The sequence below is a fragment of the Pleurodeles waltl genome, chromosome 5 (genome assembly GCF_031143425.1).
Source record: "Pleurodeles waltl isolate 20211129_DDA chromosome 5, aPleWal1.hap1.20221129, whole genome shotgun sequence".
NCBI classification, from domain to species: Eukaryota; Metazoa; Chordata; class Amphibia; order Caudata; family Salamandridae; genus Pleurodeles; species Pleurodeles waltl.
In genome coordinates this window covers 779,165,634-779,192,347 of record NC_090444.1, presented here as the reverse complement: position 1 = coordinate 779,192,347, position 26,714 = coordinate 779,165,634, and the positions used below count along the sequence as shown (strand labels likewise).

The 26,714-nt window shown below is 43.5% G+C and overlaps 1 protein-coding gene across 43 annotated transcripts in view; it reads left to right on the top strand.

The window, feature by feature from the left end:
- TRDN (triadin) overlaps positions 1–26,714 on the top strand; it is a 1,868,677-nt gene that overhangs the window by 1,450,865 nt on the left and 391,098 nt on the right. For all 43 annotated transcript variants that reach the window (XM_069234794.1, XM_069234791.1, XM_069234779.1 and 40 more), the window contains one exon: positions 1,431–1,478. In XM_069234794.1, coding sequence (XP_069090895.1) covers positions 1,431–1,478 — 48 coding nt within the window. The remainder of the gene's footprint in view (positions 1–1,430; positions 1,479–26,714) is intronic.

Below are 26,714 nucleotides of genomic sequence, written 5' to 3'. Positions count from 1 at the left end.
CTCTTCTTCTGCTCTCGTTATTCCGCTCATCAGGTATCAATATTGTTGCAGATTTTACTCCAGTCAGTGCATCCATTGTCTTCTCCTGCGAAAGTCAGTCTTACACATATTACATTAAACTTTGTTTTACTACCAACTACAGCATCTTCTAGCAAGCAGTTTCTCATGAGAAAGAACTTCAGCTACGAGCACATAGTCAGAACAGTAGAAAATCACAATTTAATTCTCTAAGCATCCATTTTATAGCCCTGCCTAAGAAATGCAGCTTGACATGAGGACGTGCAACTAGGCCAAGACCTTGCTAAGTTAAGGCCTACGATTAATAAAGCTAATACATAATGCATAACCCTTAATATGCCATACTGCTGCATTCATCAAATATAAGCTCAATATTTCATATTCATAAGCCATTAATAAGTAGACTTTGTGAACATTGGCGGACTCCTTGGTAGGCGCACCTTCAAATCCATGCATTATTTTTCTCTACGTTAATACATTTTCTATGCAAATCTTGCACTCAAAATACATGGATATTCATCATTAAACTCAGCTTTAACAGTGTACAGGCTGGGCTAATTGATAATTTTGATTTGTTATTAAAGTTAACAAGATGATTAGGGTTATCTTAGGCGGTATGTGTAGTGTAAGTGTCAGGTTAAGGGCTAGAGCGAGGGTGAATAACTTGGGTTGGTGTAAATGTTTGGTTTCCGGTTCCGGTACGTTTAGAAATACGTGGTTACCGACAATTGAATGTAGAAGGTTCTATGTAAGTAACATTGGCACAAGCGGAATCCTGGAACATTAAACACTGTCCTCCAAAGGCTCCAGCCCTCTGGAGAAATGCCCAGTCGGATAAATGGCCAGTCCAGCCTTGTCACAAATGTACTGTACATATTTCTAGGCATTCCCAAAAACACAAAGCAAACCATACACTCAAAAGCCTTTTTCCCTCCCCTTGAAATTTTTCCTAATTTGCAACAGAGAAATCTCTGTACTAATCTATTAACATGTACCAAGAATCCCTTTTTAAATTCCTGCAGGAACTAATTAAGGCATTTTCACCTGTATATGTTCATTACAGTAAAACATTCCTTCGAGAAAAGGGCCTGAGAGGGATTCTTAATCAAGTCTAAATAAGAGGACAAAGGACAGTTTCTGATCAAACTGTATTCATTTTAGGGCTGAGCTTTTTCAGCCATGGAACAGTAAGCTTTAGTCAGGATTTCATAACAACTAACAGTGCAGATATTTTCCTATGCAAGTCATTACATGTAAATTGACTTTATACACATTCATTATGGATATTTCAAAACCTCAACCTATTTTTACAATGAATTTTGTCCAGGAACCCAGCACTAATTGTTATTTTCATTGGAAGTATTTAACACACAAGTGCAGTACATTGTTCCTATGTTTTTTTTTAATTTTAGATAAGAAAAAGGTGAAACAAGATAAACCTGTTGTTAAGGACCGAAAGGGTAAGGATTTCCTATTTTTTTCTGTTTGATGTTACATATGTAATATAAAGTTTACAAAAAATCATATATTTTACGTTAATTTTATAGCTTTATATAGCAGGGATTCATGAGATAAAAGTATTGTTTGAAATATTTTTTATTGTTTGAAAATATTACAATTAGTGTGCATAAATGTTACATCTGCAAGGGGATCAAAACACAGCAGTGAGGAACTTGCCAATACTTGAGCCTACCATTTGGAGCAAGTATTTCAGCCAAGCATTTTACTTTTGTCACTATTCATAAGTTCCATTTCTAGCAAGTCCTTTCAGAAACGCTTCTCATGAAGTTAGGCGACCAGAGTCTGTAAGTAAAACTAAGGGCCTAATTTACCAGGCCCTACAGCCAAACTGGTCCACCAGAGCGTCATTTTTTTAATGCTCCGGTGGCGCAGTGTGCCATCCATATTTACAAGCCCACCAAAGCCCCATTTTTTGGCTTGTCAAGGCTTTGTAAATATGGGCCCCTTTGATGCATAAAACTGAGTGAAAGGGGAGTTTCATGTGTGTTGTTGGGGGTGTTCCCATGCAGCACTCATGGAAGGCTAGGGGACCTGTGCGTTCTCAGACAAGTCTGAGTATGCATCAGATTCATACGCCACCTCGGAGGTAGCATAGAAGTAAAGCAATGGGGAGAAATGTCTGATACCGTTGAAATTAACTACACAGGGAAACTTTCCACTTCTCTGGTGCACATGTTGACCTAGTAGAGATCTGTCTTGAAAGGAAAAATAGAGAAAGTAGCATTATCTTCTGTAGTTGCTATATGTTTTTGCAAAATGTATTGTTTGTACATTCATTGTAGCTAAATAGAAACCAAGCGCAAGTGACCGGCCCTCACTTCATAAGACATAATTAAACATAATTGTATATAAAGTATTGATGCAGGGGTGGGGTCAGAAAAATGGACTGTTTAATCAGGGTAGATGTGAACAACAGAATTCCGACTACTAACTCGAAGATAGTAGAACACTACATGACTTGTAAAACTGTAGGTTTAATGAGGCAATAAAGCCAAATCTTTAAAATGACTGACAATATTTAGCTTTTTTGGCAAATAATTAGACTAACAGGTCAGGACAGGGAAGTGAGATGAAAAAAGACTGGGGCCTATCTAATGTCCATCCTGATATGCATCTTATCTGCTGAGTGTTTAGAATAATTATGATCATTCTGATACCCATGATTTGTAGGAAAGTATTGCAAAGTAAATATGAGAGTACAATACCAAACACTATATGACCCTACTGATTTGGGAGTGAAAGGCCAGGGTTCCATTCCATCTTTACCTGCAGATGAGAAATAACAATCACTGTTTATGGGAGGTTAACTCACTAGAAGAGAAATGAGAGGCACCTGCCAGTTCTTGTTTTCTTTGAAAAGGGTGTATCTGCTTTTGGTGCTTGGGGGAATCTATGAATCTCACACGAAAAGATATTAGGGTGAACACAGCTTTATGTTGACCTTTCTTAGGTTCATGGAAAGAAGGTATGCGGAGAATTGATTACTCAATTAGCCTGGTGATGAGCCATACAATGCTTTGTGGAGGAAGCAGAAAGATTAGATTTTGGCTCATTCTTTCACTGGGAGTTAGTGAAGGGACTATAGGGCAGGGTATATGTGGTTGTACCCATTCAAGCTAAACAAGAGATGAGCAGTGTGGTCTGGACTGTGGCTAAAATTTGATTTACACTAGGCATAATCTGAATTAATTTTTGGCATTTTACATTATGCTTGTTCCACAAAATGCCCAAGATCATGCATATCACTCAATTGAGATGTCAGTCGAAATCTGATCACAGGAGCATGAAAACTATGTGAATGAACCGTGGGTGGCTGTTGCCCACAACATGCATGATTATGTGCAATTTTGTAGGCCAAAATGCGTCCTCAAGCCCCAAAATGATAAATTTTGCACTAAAAATAGAGCAGCACATGGGTGCAGTTTTGTCCTAATTTCGTATACTTCTTTTAAGATGTAGCATGCATTTCTGCAAAAACAATTACAGCAATTTCCCCATGCCATGGCCTCATCTGGCACCATTGAAGATTAGATATTGATTTATTTTGGAAGTAACTGTAGACTGTTCTTAATTCCCTAGATGGCTCATTGTCATCTAATTTACAACTGCTAAGAGTTGACCGTAATTCACTGGATGTCCCACAATCACTTCAAGGTTTTAGTCCTTCCTTGTATCTGTGTATTATCCTGATGTGTGTTTTCTAGAATGCGAGCAGTCTTGATTATTTGAAGGATGGAATGCAAGGTGGTTTCCTACTATGCAGTAAATGCCCCACATGACAATGAGGCTATGGAGGTGTGGCCTGTTCTAGAGCTCACCCTACATGGTGAAGTGGCTGTAAGGTGGAGGAGGTGGGCATCAGCTGCTGGTGACAGGCGGAAAAGTAGTAAGATCTATGCCACACATTCAATATTTGGGTGGAACCTTGCTATTAGTTGTATCCAACCTGATCACAGGTGCGGTCGTATCAGATCAAGCTGGTCGTCAGTGGCATGGGCTCTCACTAAGACATAGGTGCAGAGCAGTGCAAAGTAGAGGTCTGCAATCCATGCATTGAATGTCCTCAGCCTCATTCATTCTGGTCAGGGGAGAGCAGGCTCCCAGTCCTTGAGCTAATAGCACTGATGAACAGGTTACAAAGTTCAACTGGAGTGATGAATCACCAGTAAGATTAAGAGTGTTGCAGAGGGTTATGGTAGGTTGATGGTGGGATTTTGTATGTTTAAGCGAACTGGGAGTGCTGTATGTGAAAAGGCCACTTAAACCTCTAGTTTTCAGCTCATGTATGATCCTCTATCTTGATTGCTAAAATGGAGGACAGATGAATGTATTCAAGTGATGTTGGCAGATCCTAAATGGCTTTCATAAACATATCCTACCTCTTATAACACAGCATGGATAAAAAGCACCATGCTACTGAATAGCAACTAAAAGGATTGAACATTGTTTGTTTTCATTACAATAAAAGAAAATGAAAACAGAATGTTTATCAAACAGGTTGTCAGACATAATCTCATTGTTGTAAATCTGTGTGCTTCCTAAGGTGTTCCTGCCCTTCATAAACTGTGTACACCTTGCTTTCATGAACTTTATATCTGGTTTACCTGGCTTCATGTTGACCAAGTTTATATTTTTTTATATTATTGTTTGAGTAAACTCAACAAAGGTCAATGGACACAAACATGAGCATTATGTACAGATATGAAACCTGGATGGTAGAGGTGAAAAAATATAAACATGAACTATTGTTTTAGAGCAACAAAAATAATAGCTATAATCACAAATTACTTTGAATTGATGCAGAGATTAGGATCTAGTCAATGCAAATATTCTGGCACTTTGGTGTGATTTAAATGTTCTAAAATAGTCTTCTTAGGGTCAAGGAAGGGCATACTGCAATCTTGTTTGACTAGATGTGAAGGCTGCAGAAGAGAAATAAGTTGCCTCCCTATATAGCTTAGATGGCCTTCACCTAAATGTGGAAAGAGATCGATATCTCTTAGACCATGGGCCTGATTTATAGTTTGACGGATGGGATACTCTGTCACAAATATGAGGGATATTCCATATTAGAAGTACCAGTGAATATAATGTATTGATAACAGCAGACAGGATATTTGTCATGCTTTGGACAGAGTATTCAATCTACCAAACAATAAAATAGGGCCTTTGTGTTTATGTTTTTGAACAGTTTTATATAGGAAATAGTCACTGGGTGCTTTGTATTTATATTACTTGTGCAATAGCAGCTCAAACAATGAGCATGTGAATCACGGACACAAGACATATTGATGATTGAGAGTCTCATTATGAGTGACCTGGTGATTGGTATGTACCTGATGAAATCGGACAACTTGTGGGGATGAACTAGTCAGAATTTATTGGATTGAATAAGTGAAAAGTACGGTTAACATATAATTTAAAACGAGCAGTGTTCAGAATTTCATGGGCTACTAAAAAGGAGGGCTTATAAGGGCACTAGATGACTTTGCATGATAGTATGATTGTAGTTCTTATATTAGATAAGAATAACTAGAGGTTTTAATCTAATTCAGTACTAATATAAGCTAGGAAATGACCAGTCACAATAATGTGTCTCATACTTTACCTACCATCTTCAGAATACCATTGTCAAAAAGCTTCCAGTACAGGGAGCCTCATTGTTGGACCTGGCCCTTGTGGCAGGTTCATCCCCTGACTTTTTGCCTCCTTCCTCCTATTTTTTCTGACCTCCCGCTGTTGGCTCTAGTACTCTGAGCACTTTATCACTGCTGATCAGTGCTAAGGGTGCAGGTGCTCTCCCATCTAAAGATGGTATGATTGGCTTATACCTAATTGGCATATTTAATTTACATGTAAGTCCCTTGTACAGTGGTATCTCTATACCCACGCCCTGTAAATTAAATGCTACTAGTGGACCTGCAGCTCTGCTTGCACCGCCCACAGAGGTAGCCTTTCAAATCTGTCTCAGGCCTGCTAGCGCAGGGCCTGTGTGCACAGTTTTCTGCCACAGAGACCTGGCATCTAAATTTACTTGCCAGGCTCAGAACTCCCCTTTTACTACATGTAAGTCACCCCTAAGGTACGCCCTAGTTAGCCCTATGGGCAGGGTGCCATGTATGTAGAAGGCAGGACATGTGCCATATTGCGTGGTCTGTCCTGGTAGTGACAAACAGCCTAACTTGGTGTCTCACTGCTGTGAGGGCTGCCTTCTCATAGGATTGCATTAGAAATGCCCTGCTTTATGTGTAGTGGGTATTGTCTGATTTATGAGGGGTAGCGTAGGCATGTTTGGTATGGTTGTAATGGTGATGAGAAATGCTGCTTACTGGTGTAGGTGGATTTTTTATTACTATTACAGAAACACCACTTCTAGAAAGTGAGCTTTTCTCTGTGCTTATGACCCTGGTGTTTTGCAGCTTGACTCCAATCCACATCTGGGCAGAGTGACAGTTGGGCTTTGTGCATACTTTTCAGACAGCCTGTACACAGGGAGGGTGGAGGTGTCACAGAGGTGCATCTGCATACTGAATAGTCTTCCTGGGCTGAGAGAAGTGAGAGGTGGGGCACACCTGCATTTGTAAAGGCTGTGCCCTGGCCTCGGACAATAGGGTCGGTTATTCCCAACTGATGTTTGGAGCCTGTGCTGGAGGAGAGAGGAGGCACTCCCATAACCAGTTGTAACTGGTTGGAACCACATATTTTGTAACACACTGTAAAAATGAGTATAAGTACAGTGGAGTTTTCCCCACAATTTGGGAACTCTTGGAACTTACCTGGAACTGGACACAGACTGCTGGAGGGACACCCCAGGAACCACCATGGACTGCTGCTGTGCTGACCTGTAACCTGCAGGGTCACTAGGAAAGACTGCCATCTGCCTGCATCCCCCTTGTTCTGGCCTGCTGCTGCCGCCCTACTCCCTGTGCTCCTTTTTCTCTGACTGTTGTCCCCCAGGGGCAGGGTGCTGTGGCCCCTGACCTCTGCAACTGCCAAAGCACATGAGGAGTGCTTCTCCTTCATCACGTAGAGCCTGGAGAGTGCTTGATTTGAAGGTCACAAGGCACCCTGAGAGTGCCTAGTGTTGTAGAGCAATAGCACCTCGAGGAGTGCTGTCTATTAAAATTATTGGCGATTGAGAGCTCCTTGCTGTTGTGGGAGAATCAACGCCGCGACCTGGGTGTTGTAAAATTTTAAAAGCGTGAGTGACGCGCTGCTTTTGGGACCCTGGGACACCTGTGATTGTAAAGAAGGAGCGAGCGCACTCCTTTTGTGACCCCGAGATGAAGCGCACTCTGAAGAGCGCCCCCGGGGCACAAGCAGGCACCTACCCAATCCTAGGGGCCCCCTTTTTGGAGCATTCTAGGCACTGGACATTTGCACATTTTCATTGGGACAAATAGGTACTTTAAAAGGCATCCCTACGCCTTAGGTTCCTAATATGGACTTTACGGATTTATAAGCTAACCTGTTTGCCTTATTAGGTGTTACATATTTGTGTGCTAATGTTATTTTCATGGACGTGCTCTGCTAATATGTTTCCATGACTTGCCATATGTTTTATAATGTTCCTGATATGGGCATTTATGATATTTTTATGGCAACTGCATTAGTGTCGATTCCTGTCTACTGCTTATGTTGCAGAATACTATGTAACCTATGTGTTATATGTGACTACTGCTGGTTCTGCAGAGTAACTAATGTGTAACGTTCTGACAACTGTTGAGGTAGCAGGGTATTACTGACATGTTGTGTTTGAGCTAATAATTGTGTTGTGTACAATACAGTATATTTTCATATAACTTGGTGTTGTATTTCCTTTGTGGTGGGGATAGTGCATCATGTGTGTTGTGTGTGTTGTACAACTGCTTTACACATTGCCTCTGGGATAGGCCTGACTGCTTGTGCCAATCTACCAAGGGGGTGAGCAGGGGTTGTCTTGGATGTGTAACTCCCTTACCCTGACTAGAGTGGGTGGGTTCTGCCTGGCTTAGGTGCACACCCTAGCCAACCAGAATCCCCATTTCTAATACCCATCTTAACCATCAATCAATCAATATCCTGAGCTGCCTCAACAAATTTGGGTGTCTTCATATTGACATTTCCTGGTTCTATGATATATTACCTCCGGTTATTTTCAAGCTATCTCCTCAGCAATACCAACATATTCAGTAAAAGAAGACTTTCAGTGGGCCAAAAGTGTTCCTGATGTTGATCTATGTCTAAGTTTACTTCTAAGAAAATTGGTCACAGGCAAGATTTTTTAAACCGACCACTTTTGTACGTACCAGAGTTGAGCAGCCAGGAACTACATTTCTTGGTCAATGACACTTAAACCTTCCTTGGAACGATCTAGTTCTAACTTGCAGCTGTCACGTTACCAGTGCTTCCCTTTGCCAGCCACTGCATCAAACCAAGTTGGCTATGATAGAGGTTGCTTGCCCAAACATAGTTTCCCTCATATTATATCTGGATAGATAGTCAATTAAAAGTGACCACAGACCATTGCAATTGTCCCGAATGGATAAAACAATTCTCCCACAGTTTCTCACTCTAGAGAGGGAGCAAATGCTTTCCCTCAGTTAACGGCTTTGCTACCAGGCCTTTTCCCCTCCTGTGCCAAGCCTTTTTTTTGGCTATTTGGGGCAGTTTGTGCTTAGGCCCTCATACCTTTCTGTTCACATAAGCTACCCACACCAAATTTACGTCCTTTTTTTCCAACATCCTAGGGATTCTAAAGGTACCCAGACTTTGTGGGTTCCCTTGAAGGAGACCAAGAAATTAGCCAAAATACAGCAAAAATGTTTTTTTTGTTTTTTTTAAATGGGAATAAAAGGGCTGCAGAAGAAGGCTCGTGGTTTTTTCCCTGAAAATGGCATCAACAAAGGGTTTATGGTGGTAAAATCACCATCTTCCCAGCTTTCATGAACAGGCAGACTTGAATTAGAAAAACCAATTTTTCAACACAATTTTGACATTTTACTGGGACATACCCAATTTTTACTATTAGGTGAAAAAAACAGCCATATTTCTCCACGTTTTACTCTGTAACTTTTTACTGCAATGTCAGATTTTTGAAAGCAATATACTGTTACATCAGCTGGACTCTTCTGGGTGCGGGATATATAGGGCTTGTAGGTTCATCAAGAACCCTAGGTACCCAGAGCCAAAAAATGAGCTGCACCTTGCAATGGGTTTTCATTCTAAACCGGGTATGCAGCAATTAATTTGCTGAAATATAAAAAGTGAAAAATAGGTATCAAGAAAACCTTTCTATTTCCGAAATGGCCACAAGATAAGGTGTTGAGAAGCAGTGGTTATTTGCACATCTCTGAATTCCGGGGTGACCATACTAGCATGTGAATTACAGGGCATTTCTCAAATAGACATCTTTTTTACATACTGTCTTACATTTGGATGGAAATAATTTAGAGAAAGACAAGGAGAAATAACAGTTGTTTTGCTATTCTGTGTTCCCCCAAGTCTCCCGATAAAAATGTTACCTCACTTGCGTGGGTAGGCCTAGCGCCCGCTACAGTAAATGCCCAAAAACACAACGTGTACACATCACATTTCACAAAGAAAGCAGAGCTGTTTTTTGCAAAGTGCCTAGCTGTGGACTTTGGCCTTTTGCTCAGCCGGCACCTAGGGAAACCTAGCAAACCTGCACAGTTTTGAAAACTAGACACCTAGGGGAATCCAAGATGGGGTGACTTGTGGGGCTCTGACCAGGTTCTGTTACCCAGAATCCTTTGCAAACCTAAAAATATGGCCAAAAAAACACTTTTACCTCTCATTTCGGTGACAGAAAGTTCTGGAATCAGAGAGAAGCCACAAATATCCTTCCACCCAGCGTTCCCCCAAGTCTCCTGAGAAAAATGGTACTTCACTTTAGGGGGTAGGCCTAGCGCCCTCGACAGGAAATGGCCCAAAACACAATGTGGACACATCACATTTTCACAAAGAAAACAGCTGTATTTTGCAAAGTGCCTAGCTGTGGATTTTGGCCTCTAGCTTAGGGAAACCTAGCAAAGCTGTGCAGTTTTGAAAACTAGACACCTAGGGGAATTTAAGATGGGGTGACTTGTGGGGCTCTGACCAGGTTCTGTTACCCAGAATCCTTTGCAAACCTCAAAATATGGCCAAAAAAAACACTTTTTCCTCTCATTTCGGTGACAGAAAGTTCTGGAATCAGAGAGGAGCCCCAAATTTCCTCCCACCCAGCGTTTCCCCTAGTCTCCTGAAAAAAATGGTACTCCACTTGTGGGGGTAGACCTAGCGCCCGCAACAGGAAATGCCCCAAAACACAATGTGGACACATCACATTTTCTCAAAGAAAACAGAGCTGTTTTTTGCAAAGTGCCTAGCTGTGGATTTTGGCCTCTAGCTCAGCCGGCACCTAGGGAAACCTAGAAAACCTGTGCAGTTTTGAAAACTAGGCACCTAGGGGAATCCAAGATCGGGTGACTTGTGGGGCTCGGACCAGGTTCTGTTACCCAGAATCCTTTGCAAACCTCAAAATTTGGCCAAAAAAACCACTTTTTCCTCTCATTTCGGTGACAGAAAGTTCTGGACCAGAGAGGCGCCACAAATTTCCTTCCACCCCGCGTTCTCCCAAGTCTTCCGATAAAAATGGTACCTCACTTTTGTGGGTAGGCCTACTGCCCGCGAAAGGAAAAGCCCCAAAACACTTTCTGGACACATCACATTTTCACACAAAAAAACAGAGCTGTTTTTTGCAAAGTGCCTAGCTGTGGATTTTGGCCTCTAGCTCAGCCGGCACCTACGGAAACCTAGCAAACCTGTGAAGTTATGAAAACTAGACACTTAGGGAAATCCAAGATGGGGTGACTTGTGGGGCTCTGACCAGGTTCTGTTACCCAGAATCCTTTGGAGGCCTCAAAATGTGGCCCAAAAAAACACATTTTCCACTAATTTTGGTGACAGAAAGTTCTGGAAGCAGAGAGGAGCCACAAATTATCTTCCACCCAGCGTTCCACCAAATCTCCTGATAAAAATGATACCTCACTTGTGGGCGTAGGCCTAGCGCCCGCGACAGGAAATGCCCCAAAACACAACGTGGAAACATCACATTTTCACAAAGAAAACAGAGCTGTTTTTTTGCAAAGTGCCTAGCTGTGGATTTTGGCCTCTAACTCAGCCGGCACCTAGAGAAATGTAGCAAACCTGCGCAGTTTTGAAAACTAGACACCTAGGGGAATTCAAGATGCAGTGACTTGTGGGGCTCTGACCAGGTTCTGTTACCCAGAATCATTTGCAAGCCTCAAAATATGGCCAAAAAAACACTTTTTCCTCTCATTTCGGTGACAGAAAGTCTTGGAACCAGAGAGGAGCCACAAATTTCTTTCCACCCAGCGCTCCCTCAAGTCTCCCGATAAAAATGGTACCTCACTTTTGTGGGTAGGCCTACTGCCCGCGAAAGGAAAAGCCCCAAAACACTATCTGGACACATCACATTTTCACACAAAAAAACAGAGCTGTTTTTTGCAAAGTGCCTAGCTGTGGATTTTGGCCTTTAGCTCAGCTGGCACCTACGGAAACCTAGCAAACCTGTGAAGTTATGAAAACTAGACACCTAGGGAAATCCAAGATGGGGTGACTTGTGGGACTCTGACCAGGTTCTGTTACCCAGAATCCTTTGGAGGCCTCAAAATGTGGCCAAAAAAACAAATTTTCCACTAATTTTGGTGACAGAAAGTTCTGGAAGCAGAGAGGAGCCACAAATTATCTTCCACCCAGCGTTCCACCAAATCTCCTGATAAAAATGATACCTCACTTGTGGGCGTAGGCCTAGCGCCCGCGACAGGAAATGCCCCAAAACACAACGTGGAAACATCACATTTTCACAAAGAAAACAGAGCTGTTTTTTTGCAAAGTGCCTAGCTGTGGATTTTGGCCTCTAACTCAGCCGGCACCTAGAGAAATGTAGCAAACCTGCGCAGTTTTGAAAACTAGACACCTAGGGGAATTTAAGATGCAGTGACTTGTGGGGCTCTGACCAGGTTCTGTTACCCAGAATCATTTGCAAGCCTCAAAATATGGCCAAAAAAACACTTTTTCCTCTCATTTCGGTGACAGAAAGTTCTGGAACCAGAGAGGAGCCACAAATTTCTTTCCACCCAGCGCTCCCTCAAGTCTCCCGATAAAAATGGTACCTCACTTTTGTGGGTAGGCCTACTGCCCGTGAAAGGAAAAGCCCCAAAACACTATCTGGACACATCAAAATTATCAAATATAAAACTACCTGTTTTTGCGGGGGGGACCTGCGTTTTTGGTCCTGGGCTCTGCAGCCTTGTAGGAAAACCCACCAAACCCAGACATTTCTGAAAACTAGACAACCGAGGGAGTCCAGTGAGGTGTGACTTGCGTGGATCCCCCAATGTTTTCCTACCCAGAATCCTCAGCAAACCTCAAATTTAGCTAAAAAATCTAATTTTCCCTCATTTCTGTGTGGGATCACCGCACTGGGACAAATTTCATACCACCCAATGTTCCCCTCAGTCTCCCGGTAAAAATGATATCTCATTTGTGTAGGTGGGCCAAGTGCCTGTGAAAGGGAAGAGCAAAAAACATGTTAATATTGAGGGGGAACCAAAGAGCGCCCAAAAGGGCAGTTTGCAAAAAAACATTTTTAGGCTGACAAATTCAGCAGAATTTTTATCGGTATAGATGAGACAATGCTGGGTGGTAGAAATTTTGTGGATTCCTGCAGATTCCTGAAGGTTCCATCACAAAAACGTGGGAAAAATGTGTGATTTCCAGCAAAGTTGGAGGTTTGCACGGCAGTGTGGGTACGAAAATGGTGGGAAGGGCATGTGAAACACACCACCCTGGAATCATCCAGATGTTTAGTTTTCAGATGTGTCTAGGTCTTGTGGAGTTTTTCTACATGGCAGCGTCCCAAAGTCCATAAAGTGCAGCCCTCACCATTCCAAGTGGGACGATTTTGAGAGTTAGCTAAGCTCTCATTGCCCAAATGCAAAACCAAAACCCAAAATAATCAAATGACTTCTTGCTTGCTGTGGAATAAGATGTTTTAGAGTGTAGGGGAGAGCTGAAAGACTGTTACCCTCTTCAGTTGGGGTGGGGGCTTAACCAGGCCCATACTGGTTTGTAGCCACCACCCCAATATATATATATATATTTTTAAATTTCCTGGCATCTAGTAGACTTTCTGCCCCCCCCCCAGGCAGAACAACTTTGGCCCCATTTATTTGGGGTGGGGGTATGGCCATAGTCCCACCATCCTATTTTGAAAAAAAAAAACTTCCCAGGTCTCTGGTGGGCTTTCTGCCCCCCTTGGGGGCAGATGGGCCTTCCAAAAATATGCCCATCTGCCCCCAAGGGGGCCATATATGGCCAACAGTAATGTGCCCCCATGGGGAGCGACTCTTACCTAAGGGGCTGCCCCCCTTTAGAAAATGCACACATACACACACACCAATCCCTGGTGCCTAAGTGGTTTCTGCACCCCTTGGGGGCAGATTGGCCTAACAAAAATCGACTGATCTGCCCCCAAGGGGGTCAGAAATGGTTTAAATACAATTTGTCCCCCAGGGGAACGGCCCTTGCCTAAGGGGGCGCTCCGCTTGCGTGAAAGTGTCGCAAAACAAAAATCCCCGGTCAATCCCCACCTCTAAAAAATAAAACAAAAAAAAATGTATCTCTGTTGCCTAGAGGTTTCTACCTCCAGAGGGGGCAGAAATGGCCTAAAATTAATTTACCCCCAGGGGAGCGACTCTTGCCTAAGGGGTCGCTCCCCTTGTGTGAAATTGGTGCAACAAAAAAATCCCTGGTGTCTAGTGGTTTCTGCCCCCCTTGGGGGCAGATTGGACTAACAAAAATCAGACGATCTGCCCCCAAGGGGGGCAGAAATGGTCTAAATACAATTTCCCCCGCCCACGGGAGCGACCCTTGCCTAAGGGGTCGCTCCCCACCTCTAAAAAACAAAACAAAGCAAAAAAAACAAAACATTTTTTGTCCCTGGCGCCTAGAGGTTTATGCCCCCCCTGGGGGCAGATCGGCCTAATAACAATAGGCCGATATGCCCCAGGGGGGGGAAATGTGCTAAAATAAATTGCCCCCCCCCCCGGGGAGTGACCCTTGCCTAAAGGGTCCCTCCCCTTGCATGAAATTGTCAAAAAAAAAAGATCCCCGGTGCATAGTGGTTTCTGTCCCCATTGGGGGCAGATTGGCCTAACAAAAGACAGCCGATCTGTCCCCAAGGGGGGCAGAAATGGTCTAAATACAATTTGCCCCCTAGGGAGCGACCCTTGCCAAGGGGTCGCTCCCCAACTCTAAAAAAACAAGAAAAACAGAAAAAAAAAACAAGAACAAAAAATGATCCCTTGAGCCTAGTGGATTCTGTCCCCCCTGGGGGCAGCTCGGTCAGACAACAATAGGCTGATCTGCCCCCAGGGGGGATAGAAAAGGTCTTGAAAAATATTGCCCCCCTGGGAAGCGACCCTTGGCCAAGGGTCGCTCCCCTTATGCCAATTTCATTTTTCAAAATAAATCCCTGGTGTCTAGTGGGCATTTCAAAAGCCGGATTGCTTTACAATCCGGCTTATGAAATGCTCTGAGAGACTTCAAAGGAAAGGAAATTCCTTTCCTTCCCTTTGAAGCCTCTCAGGGCCCCCATCACATGATCGGAAGAGAAATGCTGAGCATTTCTCTTCCGATCACGCTGGAAGCTGAGCTTCCAGCACGATGGGGAAGTGACCTCTGATGAGGTACTGACATCATTAGACGTCACTAGGGGGATCAGGGGGAGTCGGAGTGGAAGGGGAAGCTCCTTCCATCCCTGCCTTGGGGATTGGAAGGGAAGCCCGTAGAGGGAGCGCTAGCGCTCTCTCTGAGCTCAGTGCGGAGGACGTAATGGTTACGTCCTTGACACATGAGCACGGTGCCGTTGGACGTAACCATTACATCCACGGCACAGAAGGGGTTAACAAACTAATGGAAAACCTTCCCAAAGTTTCAACCAAGCCCAGAACAGGGCAAATACTGCTCTAGAATTACCAACAAATAGTAAGTAGTACATTATTTGCATACAAAGAATTTGAATGTAATCTACTTGTCATTGTTATACCACTAGAAGCATTAATTTATCTAACCATGATAATTGTTCCATGAAGTAAACAAAAAGAGGGGACAAAGGGCACTCCTGTCTTGTTCCTTGCAAGAGACAATTCACCCTGTCAGATCTCTTGCAATTGGATTTACATAAACAAGGAAATATGGGCCATCAATTTAAGGCCAAAACTAAGGGGGTCATTATGACCTCGGCGGTCTTTTTGCAAGACCGCTGAGGGACCGCCGTGCGGAAGACCGCCTGTGCAGGCGGTTTGCCGCTCGGCGTATTATGACTGTTGCCTGCTCTCCGTCGTTATTCCGACAGAGAGCCGCTAACAGCCATACTTGCGGGCGACGTTGAAGTGGAGATTGCTCCACCTCCACCGCCACGCCAACAGAACACCTCCCAGCGAATCACGTCCTGTGATTCACCGTGGCGGTGTTCTGTTGGCGGAGCTGCCCCCATGGCTCCCGTCCCCTCCCGGAGGATCGACGGAACAGGTAAGTCGATCGTCCGTTAGGGGAGGGGGTTGGGGGGTGTTGTGTGTTGTGTGCGTGCATGGGGGTGTGCATGTGTGTATGTAGAGGGGGTGTGTGAGTGCGTGTATGCTTGCGAGGGTGTTGTGTGTATGGGAATGAGTGCGTGTATGGCTGTGGGTAGGTCTGTATGGATGTGTGCGTGTATGTTTGAATGTGGGTGTGCGTGCCTGACTGTGTGTGTGGCTGTGGGCATGTATGTCGGGGTGTGTGCATGTGTGTGTTGGTGGTGCCTGCATGCGTGTCGGGTGTGTGTGAGTCATGCTATGTTGGGGGTTGGGGTGGGGAGGGGGGCCCTGACACCTTTGGGGGGTGGCAGGGTTGGTGGGGGGTGTAGGGGAGGGATTCGGGGTGGGGGTGGGGGAGACCCCTATCCGTGCCAGGGGAGGAATTCCCTGGTACTGATAGTTCTTACCGCCATGGATTTCATGGCGGTTCAAACCGCTGGAAATCCACGGTGGTAAGTCGGGTCCAAATACCGCCGGCGGTATACTGACGGCCGCAGGGCTGGAGACCCAGGTCTCCAGCCCGGCGGGCGGGACGGAGAACTGGCGGACGACCATGGCGGTAACCGCCATGGTCATAATTCACCAAGGTAAGACCGCCAGCCTGTTGGCGGTCTTACCGCCGGTTCTCCGCCATCCGTCAGGGTTGTAATGACCCCCTTAAATCTTCTAAGGGCCCTTTAAAGATAGGCCCAACTTAAGGCATCAAACCCCTTTTCTAAATTATTTGACACAACTGCTGGGGTAGGGATTCCATCAGCTTGTTAATGCATCAGATGAAGCAGTTATCAGGGATGCAGCAGAGTGTGTCTACTGGGTAAAAACTTTCTCTGTTTCAGAAAGTAAGAGGGGGAGGACATTCAATAGTCTAATAGACAAGCATTTAAGAAGGATTTTATTTTCCAAATTAAGCAACACCAGTGAGTGGTACACTGTCTTATAGAGTAAATTTCTCCTAACTTGGGCACATTCACCATCATCACCTCTAGTGAATGGGTGAAGCTGTTTTTTTATTCTGATGACTTAAGTAGTTCCATCATAGCTGCTCCACCCATACAGTCAAATGAAGTTTAGTGCCTAGTAGTCGTTCAGAATTCAATATGACCTATAGCAGCTAAATTTTCCAATGTTCACAGAGATTCCTCTAGTGTTCCGATGTTACTAGTTATCATCTGTTTTGCTTTTTCTGAGTAAACACATGTAGAAAATGATCATCTTTTGTGTAATGTCTTCTCAGATTGTTTTGCCTTATCTCATTTGCTGGCTTTAAACATTGATGCACTTTACTCCTGCTAACCAGTATTAACATACCTGTGCTCCCCCTTTAAACATGATAGAATTTGCGTATCCTAATTTGCAGTTAACCTGCCCATAAGTCCTTAGTATATGGTGTAGAAAGTGCACCCAGGACCTGGAAGTTCAAAGCCACTTGTGAACTGCAGCATCTATTGTACCTGCATGACTGCAGGCCTACCCTTTGTAGCCTGCCCACTGCAGTGTAAATCTGCAATACGACCGGCCAAAATAGCCATTTTTGACGGGAGAGACCTTACTTTTAAATACTGATGTCACCCCATCTCAACCTTGCATCCAACAAGGAAGGTTGCATCATTATATTCAAAAATAGGACATCTTTAAATTTAAAGTGAACATGTCCTTACAGTGACTAGCACTTAAAAACTATTTTTACTGTAAGACAGCTCTGGCTGGCATTCAAAATAATTGAAAGAATAATTAATTATTAATTGTGCTGGCCCTGTACTGGGACTAGCTAGAAATATGAATAAATAACTCTTTTTAATATTGATTAAAATAGCAACTTAATGGTGAAGTCAGATTTATAATAAACATTGTAGAAGAGTAACTTTTAGAAGGTTATCGTTTTACTAATTTAAGCTCCTAGAGGCTAAGCTGCATAAGCTCTCCAGCTATAGACCAGAGGGTGATTAGCCCTGAGGAGGTGGGAAAACTGCTCCCAGGGCAGAAACAATGATTTGGGTGTAGAAAAGTGTTTTTTCTTCCCCGGGTAGAAATACCAGTTGGGCTGTACCCAATAACTTAATTTACGCCAAAGGGGCCTCCCCTGTCACAAGCAAAGGTTAGGTGAAACTAGAAAGTCTCCAGCTTCTGTCCTTCCAGTCAGACATGTACCAAAACCCCTAGAACTGGTGTGATCAGAAGGATACTGCTGATTTCCATGGCCACACTTCTGAGTGGGCACACAGGCTCTGCACAAGGGTAGCAGGGTTTCCACATCTTATTCTTTGGAAGTAAGGGCCACTGCAGGTTTCTTTGAAGTAGGGCAAAAAAGGAACTGCTGAAAAAAGTGAGTAGGGTAACCCTTGGAAACATTTTCCCAATTTGTTAAGGTGGTGCCTGGAGTTACCTCGCACACCCACTAGCCAGTGCCAGAAATAAATGTGATATACCCAGGACCCATTTCAGAACACTTTCTGGACCTCTGGAAGAACAAAAGGGGGCTAGACTTGCTCTGTGTGACCTTAAGTCAGCCCTGAAGGACTGGACCAGGTCCCCATCTACCCACTATAAAGGTGTAGATTCCAGGAGTCTGTTGGCTGATCTTCTGTGGCTATAGTGATACTAAAAGCTCCAAGGGACCTTTTTCTAAAATGCCCAGCTATCCAGTACCAATGGGCCTGACCTGGACTCTGCTTTTAGCCTGTGCCGGAGTGAGTTATGAACTCCAAGAGCTGTTTCCGAGGCCCTGGCATCATTGGCTCTCTCTAACTGAATTTCTCCTACTACCCCTGAAAACCTGGGAATGAGATGTGTTCAGATTTGAGACCTCTAGAAGACCGAAAGAAACCAACCCAACCTATATGATCAAGGTGCAACCTTTTTGGGCTGGGAAATCAGGCTTCTCTTGCTCAGAATGCAGCAAACTCGATTCAGTGGACCCTTGGTAAGAAAGTGTCTGGTTTCACGGAACTCCATGTCGGATACAGCTGCAGCCCTGCCCCACTGAACGATTCCAAGCTCCAAAAGAGAGACTAAGGGTCCAATTAATTTGTTAGTGATTGAGCCATCCTCTGCCAGGGCCACAAAGTATTTTATTTCATCACCTCTGGGAAGATCCCGACTGTCAAATTTATAAAAGTCCATCAGGCTGGCAGACAGTTGATGCAATGACAGAAACCACTGTCAAGACAGTTCATGTCAATGCATTGTAACTTTGCCATATGGTTCTATCAGACATGGTGGAGATGAACAGCAAAGTCACATTTTTTATATTAAAAAACAAAGCCCCAAAGGAGGATTTGGTTTTAAAAATTAAATAAATAATGCCTCCCTCACAATGGCAGTTATCTCTTATGGTGAGGGTGGCATTTTGAATTTCTTACTGCCCCTTAGCCCCAAGGTTTTCCTGGCAGTGATGGGCAGTGAACGTGACTTGTATGTCCACCAATTTAAATTATGTGGGCAAACATACAGGTCACCCTCTAACAGGCCCTGAATCTCGAGCTAAAACCTCTAACAGGGACACACTTGGTTTGTGTATTCCACCTACGCTCTATCGCAGTCAGCCTCATCTCATGCGTAGGTCCTGGTTTACCATGACCTTTGACAACCTTTAGTGCTTTGTACATTTTTGGCAATATTTGGACTAAAATACTGTAACAATGCAGATCTCTGGCTACCCTTATTAGATTGTTGGCCTTTTGTGTCATTTTATTGGTTGGATTTTACTCTATGTCTCCAATTCAATTTGAGATTTGTATTGATTTTTGCTGATGTTTTGACTTTATTAATGTTTTGTTACTGAATTTAAATACTCTCCAAACTGTGCTACATTAAGCCTGTCCATTCTGTGCCACAGCTGCTAGGGAGTTGAGCTCAGATTAATTTACTGACTTTGAGCGTTCACCCTACAAGTGTTGTGATTATTCTTGCAGGTGTGCTGCAGCCCACTCCAGATAATATGCCAATTTCTTACAATACATCAAGAATCAGCACCTTAAACACTTATTTTCAAACACTGAATTACAAAAGGAGACTACATTCTCTATGACAAACCAATTGATGGCATCTTTATATGTCATAATGAAGGTTGTATCAGATAATATAAAACCTAAGGACAGGAGGTTGGGACACATGTCTGCTTTGGACAGCAGAACTTTGTTAGTATTTAAGGCCCAATCCTAATCTTGAAAGTAAAGGCCCACACTTAATACAGCAACTGAAAGACACTGGTATTATGGACCATGCCCTCAAGTAAATTACCCCGTTTTTGATTGGATACAGTTAACCAGTTTCCGTGCCGCCTTTAATCTCTTAATTCAAAGAGATCATCTGTGAAGTCCCACATGGCTCTGCTCTGAGCCTCACTTTTTCTAATATCTGTGTTGTGCCCCTAGTTGCTTTAATTCACAAACACTGGGTGCATTTTACTCATGTGCAGATAGCACCCATTTGTTTGTCAGTTGGGACAACAACAATCATATTTCACATAACAAATTTGAAGATTGTCTACCTGTTGCAGCTACATGGATGAATATCAACACATCTAGCTAAATACAGACAAGACTGACTTGATCACCTTTTGAGTTTCAGCCTATTGCATACATCTTTGGTAGACAAATACGTTGGGACCATCTCCTCTCCTATCGCTCTTTCCACCACCTCAAAATCTAGAGGTTATTTCCAGGCATGGACTGCCTGTATGTTTCGTCAGGCATTTTCCTGGTGGGTTGCAGCTCCTGACGGCTGCTTTTTGAGGAGAGAAGGCCACTGCTTGCAACTCTGCTATTTTCACCAGCTACACAAAGGATGTTTTGGATGAGGGAGAGGAAAAAGAGAGGGAAGCGAAAAGTAAAGAGAGAAATTATAGAGGAGGAATTGGCTAGTTTGAACATTTCTGCCAGTGTTTCTTTTAGTCCCAATTTAAATTTAAACCCTGGTATTTCAGACAATGAGCTTTCATTCAAAAGCTATATTGATCATCATTTGAACAATTACTTTCTCATTCTCATATTATGTGTTCTGAGAAATGTCATGCTTCTTTTGCCAGCTCTTCGCAAGAAAGCCATAGTACAGACAGTACTATCATGAATGGAAGACTGCTTTGTACCACCCTAGCTCACAGCATGTCTACAAACCTTTCCCAATGCTGCAGTATGGAGCATATGTTGACTTGAGGAAAAATATGGTGTTTCAGATCATTTTGTTTCTCTTTATTGGATTTCCACCTAGAAACATTGTTTTTCACAGGTTTGCACTTATGCCATAAAACCATTAACAGTTCTACAATGCACTATGGGGCATATTTCCAAGGAAGTGTGCATCGGGGGCTTGAAAATATGCCCCTATTTGTAGAAGCCTTTCAAATGGAATGTCTCCACAAGATCCCTTCAATCATTACAAACCAATTTTCTATCAGTTCCTCACTTCAGCAGGGTGTGCCAGGACAGTCACCCCTTTCAATACTTGAATTATTTTCCTAATGAACCAAGATCTACCTTCTGCCTGCTGTGCTTCCTCGTGCTTCTTATAACATGTATTTCAGTTCTAGTAGGCCTCTCCTCCACGTTCCCTTTTTTTAATAGCACTGTTTGCTTTTGTATTGTTTTCTCCAACTTCAGAATACCCTTTTCATGGGTAATTAGTTGCACTGCAAACATCTCAAAAAGCAAATCGAATTAAATAAATCAAGACTTTTAGTCTGAAGCAGTTCTTCCAAAATAGTATACTATATATTTCTGGTCAGCCTGTCTCATATAGCCAAACGTTGTTCAAGTCGCATATGCAGGTCATTGACCTCTGACTAAACGAAAACTTGCTGGCCAAATGGTTAGCAGTTTGAATACATAAATGAATCCCCACTGAGTTAATCAAAGTTGAAATAGACTGTTCCCTGATGCCACCTGAAAAGGAGAGTGGAATCATCTAAGATAGGAACAGCATCACATTTGAAGTCTTCCTATCCCCATAACAACAAGTGTTGGAGTTCTCCCATCATACACTCAGAAGTTGATTGTAGATAATCAATCGGGAATACATTTGAAGCATAAATATTTATAAATACTACTAGTGTACCATCTTTACATTCCACCATCCAAACTATTGCCTTTCTATGTCCATCCCTTACTGTGTCTTTATCAAAAGGTCACTTTAAGAAGTTGGATTATATATTGCATTGGATGACTACCCACCTCAAGGAATAATCACAACCCTGGTGAGGGTGAATCCTGAAAGCCACTATCTTAACATGAGCCCCACACCATGGTAGCTATGGCACAGAGCAGACAGGCCTAACTTAGGATGCAGTGCCAAACAGTAATACATTCAAAACATCAAGCAGTGAAAATCCCAAACCAAATTAGAAAAACATAATTATATTAAATTAAGTAGTATAAAACCAAAAACTACAAAAACTGAGGGGAACTGGAGATATTCACTTTTAAAGTTTAAAGTAAAAATAATGCCAAAAAGCAATAAGAGCCAATGTGGGTCAATTGATTGCAGTGCCTAGGCAGGAATTCAGGCTGACCTCGATGGAGTGGAGGTCAGATACACAAAATAGGTTTGATCAGGTAAGAGGTTTTACCTTGGAACTTAGGGCCAGATTCATATTGTGACAGGCAGCCAGTATCACCGCGAGAGATATGATGTAAATTACTCCATCTCCCTTAGGTATGTGCCACCCCCCAGGTTTATAAATGACCGCTAAGCTGGCAGTCATTTATAAAGTATTGTCCGGCACCAGTGTCCTATTGTTTTTTGTTGGTCAGCAGGATGGAGCTTTGCACTAAGTAGTTCTCTTTTTTATTTGTTAAAAAGATAATACCCCCTTCTTGCCAAGAAAATAATGCCTCCAGTGGCAAGGGGGGTATTATTTCTTTTTTACTGTCCCCTACTATTAGCATTTCCTTGGTGTGGCAGACAGTGAAAAAACAGCTATTTGTCTACCCATCTTCATTGGGCGCACAGACATTTACTTGCTGTGCCGGGCTGTTGAAGATGTTTGCAAAACCTTTCATCTGTCCATGTATAAGTAGGGTGGGCAGACCACTGTTTTGGTGGGGAGGGAACTGAGATGCTATCGCAAATTTGTTCCCTCTCTGCCAACATATAAATTAGGCCATCAATGGAAGTCAAAATCTTTCAGCAGGGTAATGCAGCTGGCAGTGTCCAAGGAGGTTCCATGAATTTGGAGAGCCATTGGAAGAAGTCCAAAGATTTCTACATTGGACTTAGCATCTTTTTCAGAGCTAAGAATCCTCTCTTGGGGATGGATGCAGGGTTAATCTACAAAGCTTATTACCTTCTCCACAAGGTGTTGCTGAATCAGAGTTGCTGCAGGAGATAAGCACCAAGGAGGAGAAGCCTGTTTCTTTGGCCCAGTGAGAACATACCCTGGGGTGAATCAGCTGGGCAGGTTGATCTCAGTCCTCCGATGGTCTTCATATCCAAAAGTTTCCAAGTCCCAGGTATTTAAGGGTGATATAAGAAGTCCAGGCAAACCTAGCCAACAATTTCAGAACCTTGGGAACAGCACCTGGAGTTAGACCTCACTCCAGCAGATGCTGGAGGTAGTGTCCAGGTCAGGTGGCAATGGTGTGCTGGGAGTGTCAGGGAAGGGCTTCTTATAGCTTTATGTAGCCCTGGTAACTACACAGGAAACTAGCCAACTGACCCTTGGAGTCTACTTCTTTGTCTTCTGCCCACTCAAAGGTGTTGCCAGTGTAATGGCAAGCCCCTGCTGCTGTGCTTGCTCCATTTCAGTTATAGAACCCCCCCCGGCATTGTTTATACCTTACTTTGAGGTCAAAGAAAGGTGCCTGTCTAGGTGTCATTTGACATTTACTTGTGACAAGGAAGGACCCTTTGTAGGAGACTAAGGCCCTCATGACGACTTGGCAGTCTTTTCTAAAGACCACCAAAGCTGGGGGCACCAAAATACCACCAGTTCTGGCGGTCTTAAGACCACCTTAATATGACTGATCTCTGACTCGGGTGAAATTCCAATACCAGGGAAGCTGGCAGTCGTCAGTGCAGAGGTGGTACCGCCCCCGGTAGTGGCACACAAAAAAGAGAAATACACTGTATTACAACCTGTAATACGGTGTGGTGGTGACTAGATAGCGAAGCACTGCCGGCACTGAAAGCGTCAGGCCCTTCCCCCTCCCGGATGACCTCTTTGAAAAACAAGATAAGTGGTTCATCCGACAGGGGAGGGTGTGTGTGTGTGTATGTGTGAATGTTGTGAATGTGCGGGAAGTGTTTGTGGGTGCGTGTCTGCCTGTGTGAGTGATTGTGTGTAGACGAAGTGAGTGTGTGAGTGGATGGGGAGAGCGGGTGAGTGCGTGTATGTGGTGCAGGGACGTGTGTGAATGTATGTATGCACATGGGGATGGGGAGTGAATGCATGAGTGAGTACGCTGTTTGTCTATGTTTGTCAGTGTGAATGGGTGTATATGTCGCATTTGAATGGGTGAGTAAGGGTGTGCTTGTGGGTCGAACTTTGTGAGTGCATGTGTGCAGGTATGTGGACGTGTGTGCGAGTGCATCCTGATGACAGGAATGTTTATTCCTGTCACCAGGGTGCAAGACCGGCAGCTTTTTCTGGCGGTCTTGCACCTCGTGATACCACTAGTGGTATCACGCCATCCGCCATGCTGGAGGTGCTCAGCTCCAGTCCGGCGGAACACGGTAATGTGGCGGGACGGTAAGAGGCTCGGCGGTTTGGCTCCTACTTTGGCAGTATTCACCATTGGCCTGTTGACGGTGACACCGACACAGTGCCCTGGCAATATTCGGCCCGCCAGGGTCATCTTGAGGGCATAAGATCCCTTAGAACAGCCCATATTGCCTTTCTATCAGAGGACAAAACACCTCTCCCCATCTAGGCCTTTGCCTCTGCTCTAGGAGCAGTTTTCATACCTCATTTGGACCATTCACTAGCTAGGTAACAATTGGAAAACTCATGTAAATTAGCCTCCAGGACTTTCAGGCAGGGAAAAGAATAGTTTCTAAAAGTGTTTTCTAATATTTATTCAAAATTGGACTTCACCATTAATTGGAGCTTTTCAGTTTTTTCTCTGTGGGCCAGTGAGTGTTTCTACAGTGAAAATATTTTTGAGTGCCTGTCAATCTAAAGATTAGTTGACTTTAAGCGTCTACATGTCCTACTTTTAAATAATATGCACTTCACCTTGTGAGCTACAAGTTCTATGTAGGGGTGACTTATTAATATTTAAAAGGAAGGTTTTTATATCTCAAAAAGGGTTTATTTGGAGATATTGCAGTGCATGTTTTACACCACTATAATCAGGTTACAGTGTTAGGCCTGAAGCCATGTTTCCACTACTGCTACTGTGGGTAGAGAGGCAGAGGCAAGGGGAGATAGAGTGAAAGCAATCAGAGTGGGAGAAGAGAGTGGAGAGAAGGCATGACAGACAGTGAACAAATGAAAATAGTATGTTTGCAAGGGGACAGAGGAAGTGGGGCTAATTTGAGCATTTTTGCAATGGCTGCTTTTGATTTGGTTTCCCAGTCTAACACAGATTCCCACTTCCCTTAAATTTCCCCAACTTGAATTGTACCATCAGTCATAACAAAACATATCTCATCAACAAAAGTGAACCCACAAAAACCTTGACCCTGATACTCAACAGACAAACTAGCACAGAGAGTACTATTGCCTAAATAACTGTCAATCGTACTCCGTCATTCACCTCCATCATATATGAGTTTAAACATATAAAAAGGCAATCCACGCTGTGCACTTCACAAGACCAGACCAACACAATACTACTCTAATCCCCAAGGTGGGACCAAGTGGATCTCTGTCCTCTAATAATTCTCCAGCAAAGCTAGTAAAAATACCATGAACATATGATAATTTCATGCTTTATAAGATACTGAGGGATAAGATAAAGGGCCCAATTTATTTGTTCGTTAGGCCATCATCCACCAGCATGATGGATTATTATACCTCGTCGTCCTGGCAAAAATCCTGACAACCAAGTTTATGAATGGCTGTCAGGCTGGTAGACATTCAATGCATTGACAGGAGTTGCTGTCAAGGTAGTTCCTAACAAAGCATGGTAACTTTGCTGTGTGACTCTACCAAACATGATGGAGCCATACTGCAGAGGTATGTTTTTTTTATTTTAAAAAACAAAACCCCAAAGTGGAATATTAGTTTTAGAAATAATAAAGCAGTGGTGTCTCGTCATGGGAGTTATCTTCCATGGCAAGGAGGACATTTTACAGTTTTTGGTAGAGTTTCCCTATAAATATGGTGGGTCAACATAGCAGTCACTTTTAAAATGTTACTGGCTTGAATATATTCTTTATACAATTATAAGGTAGACCAACTCCCTTTGCTATAATACCAGAACAATGACATTAGACATACTGTAAGGAAATGCCTCCTTGGCATGGTTGCCCCCTGACTTTTTGCCTTTGCTGATGCTATGTTTACAATTGAAAGTGTGCTGAGGCCTGCTAACCAGGCCCCAGCACCAGTGTTCTTTCCCTAACCTGTACTTTTGTATCCACAATTGGCAGACCCTGGCATCCAGATAAGTCCCTTGTAACTGGTACTTCTAGTACCAAGGGCCCTGATGCCAAGGAAGGTCTCTAAGGGCTGCAGCATGTCTTATGCCACCCTGGAGACCTCTCACTCAGCACAGACACACTGCTTGCCAGCTTGTGTGTGCTAGTGAGGACAAAACGAGTAAGTCGACATGGCACTCCCCTCAGGGTGCCATGCCAGCCTCTCACTGCCTATGCAGTATAGGTAAGACACCCCTCTAGCAGGCCTTACAGCCCTAAGGCAGGGTGCACTATACCATAGGTGAGGGTACCAGTGCATGAGCATGGTACCCCTACAGTGTCTAAACAAAACCTTAGACATTGTAAGTGCAGGGTAGCCATAAGAGTATATGGTCTGGGAGTCTGTCAAGCACGAACTCCACAGCACCATAATGGCTACACTGAAAACTGGGAAGTTTGGTATCAAACTTCTCAGCACAATAAATGCACACTGATGCCAGTGTACATTTTATTGTA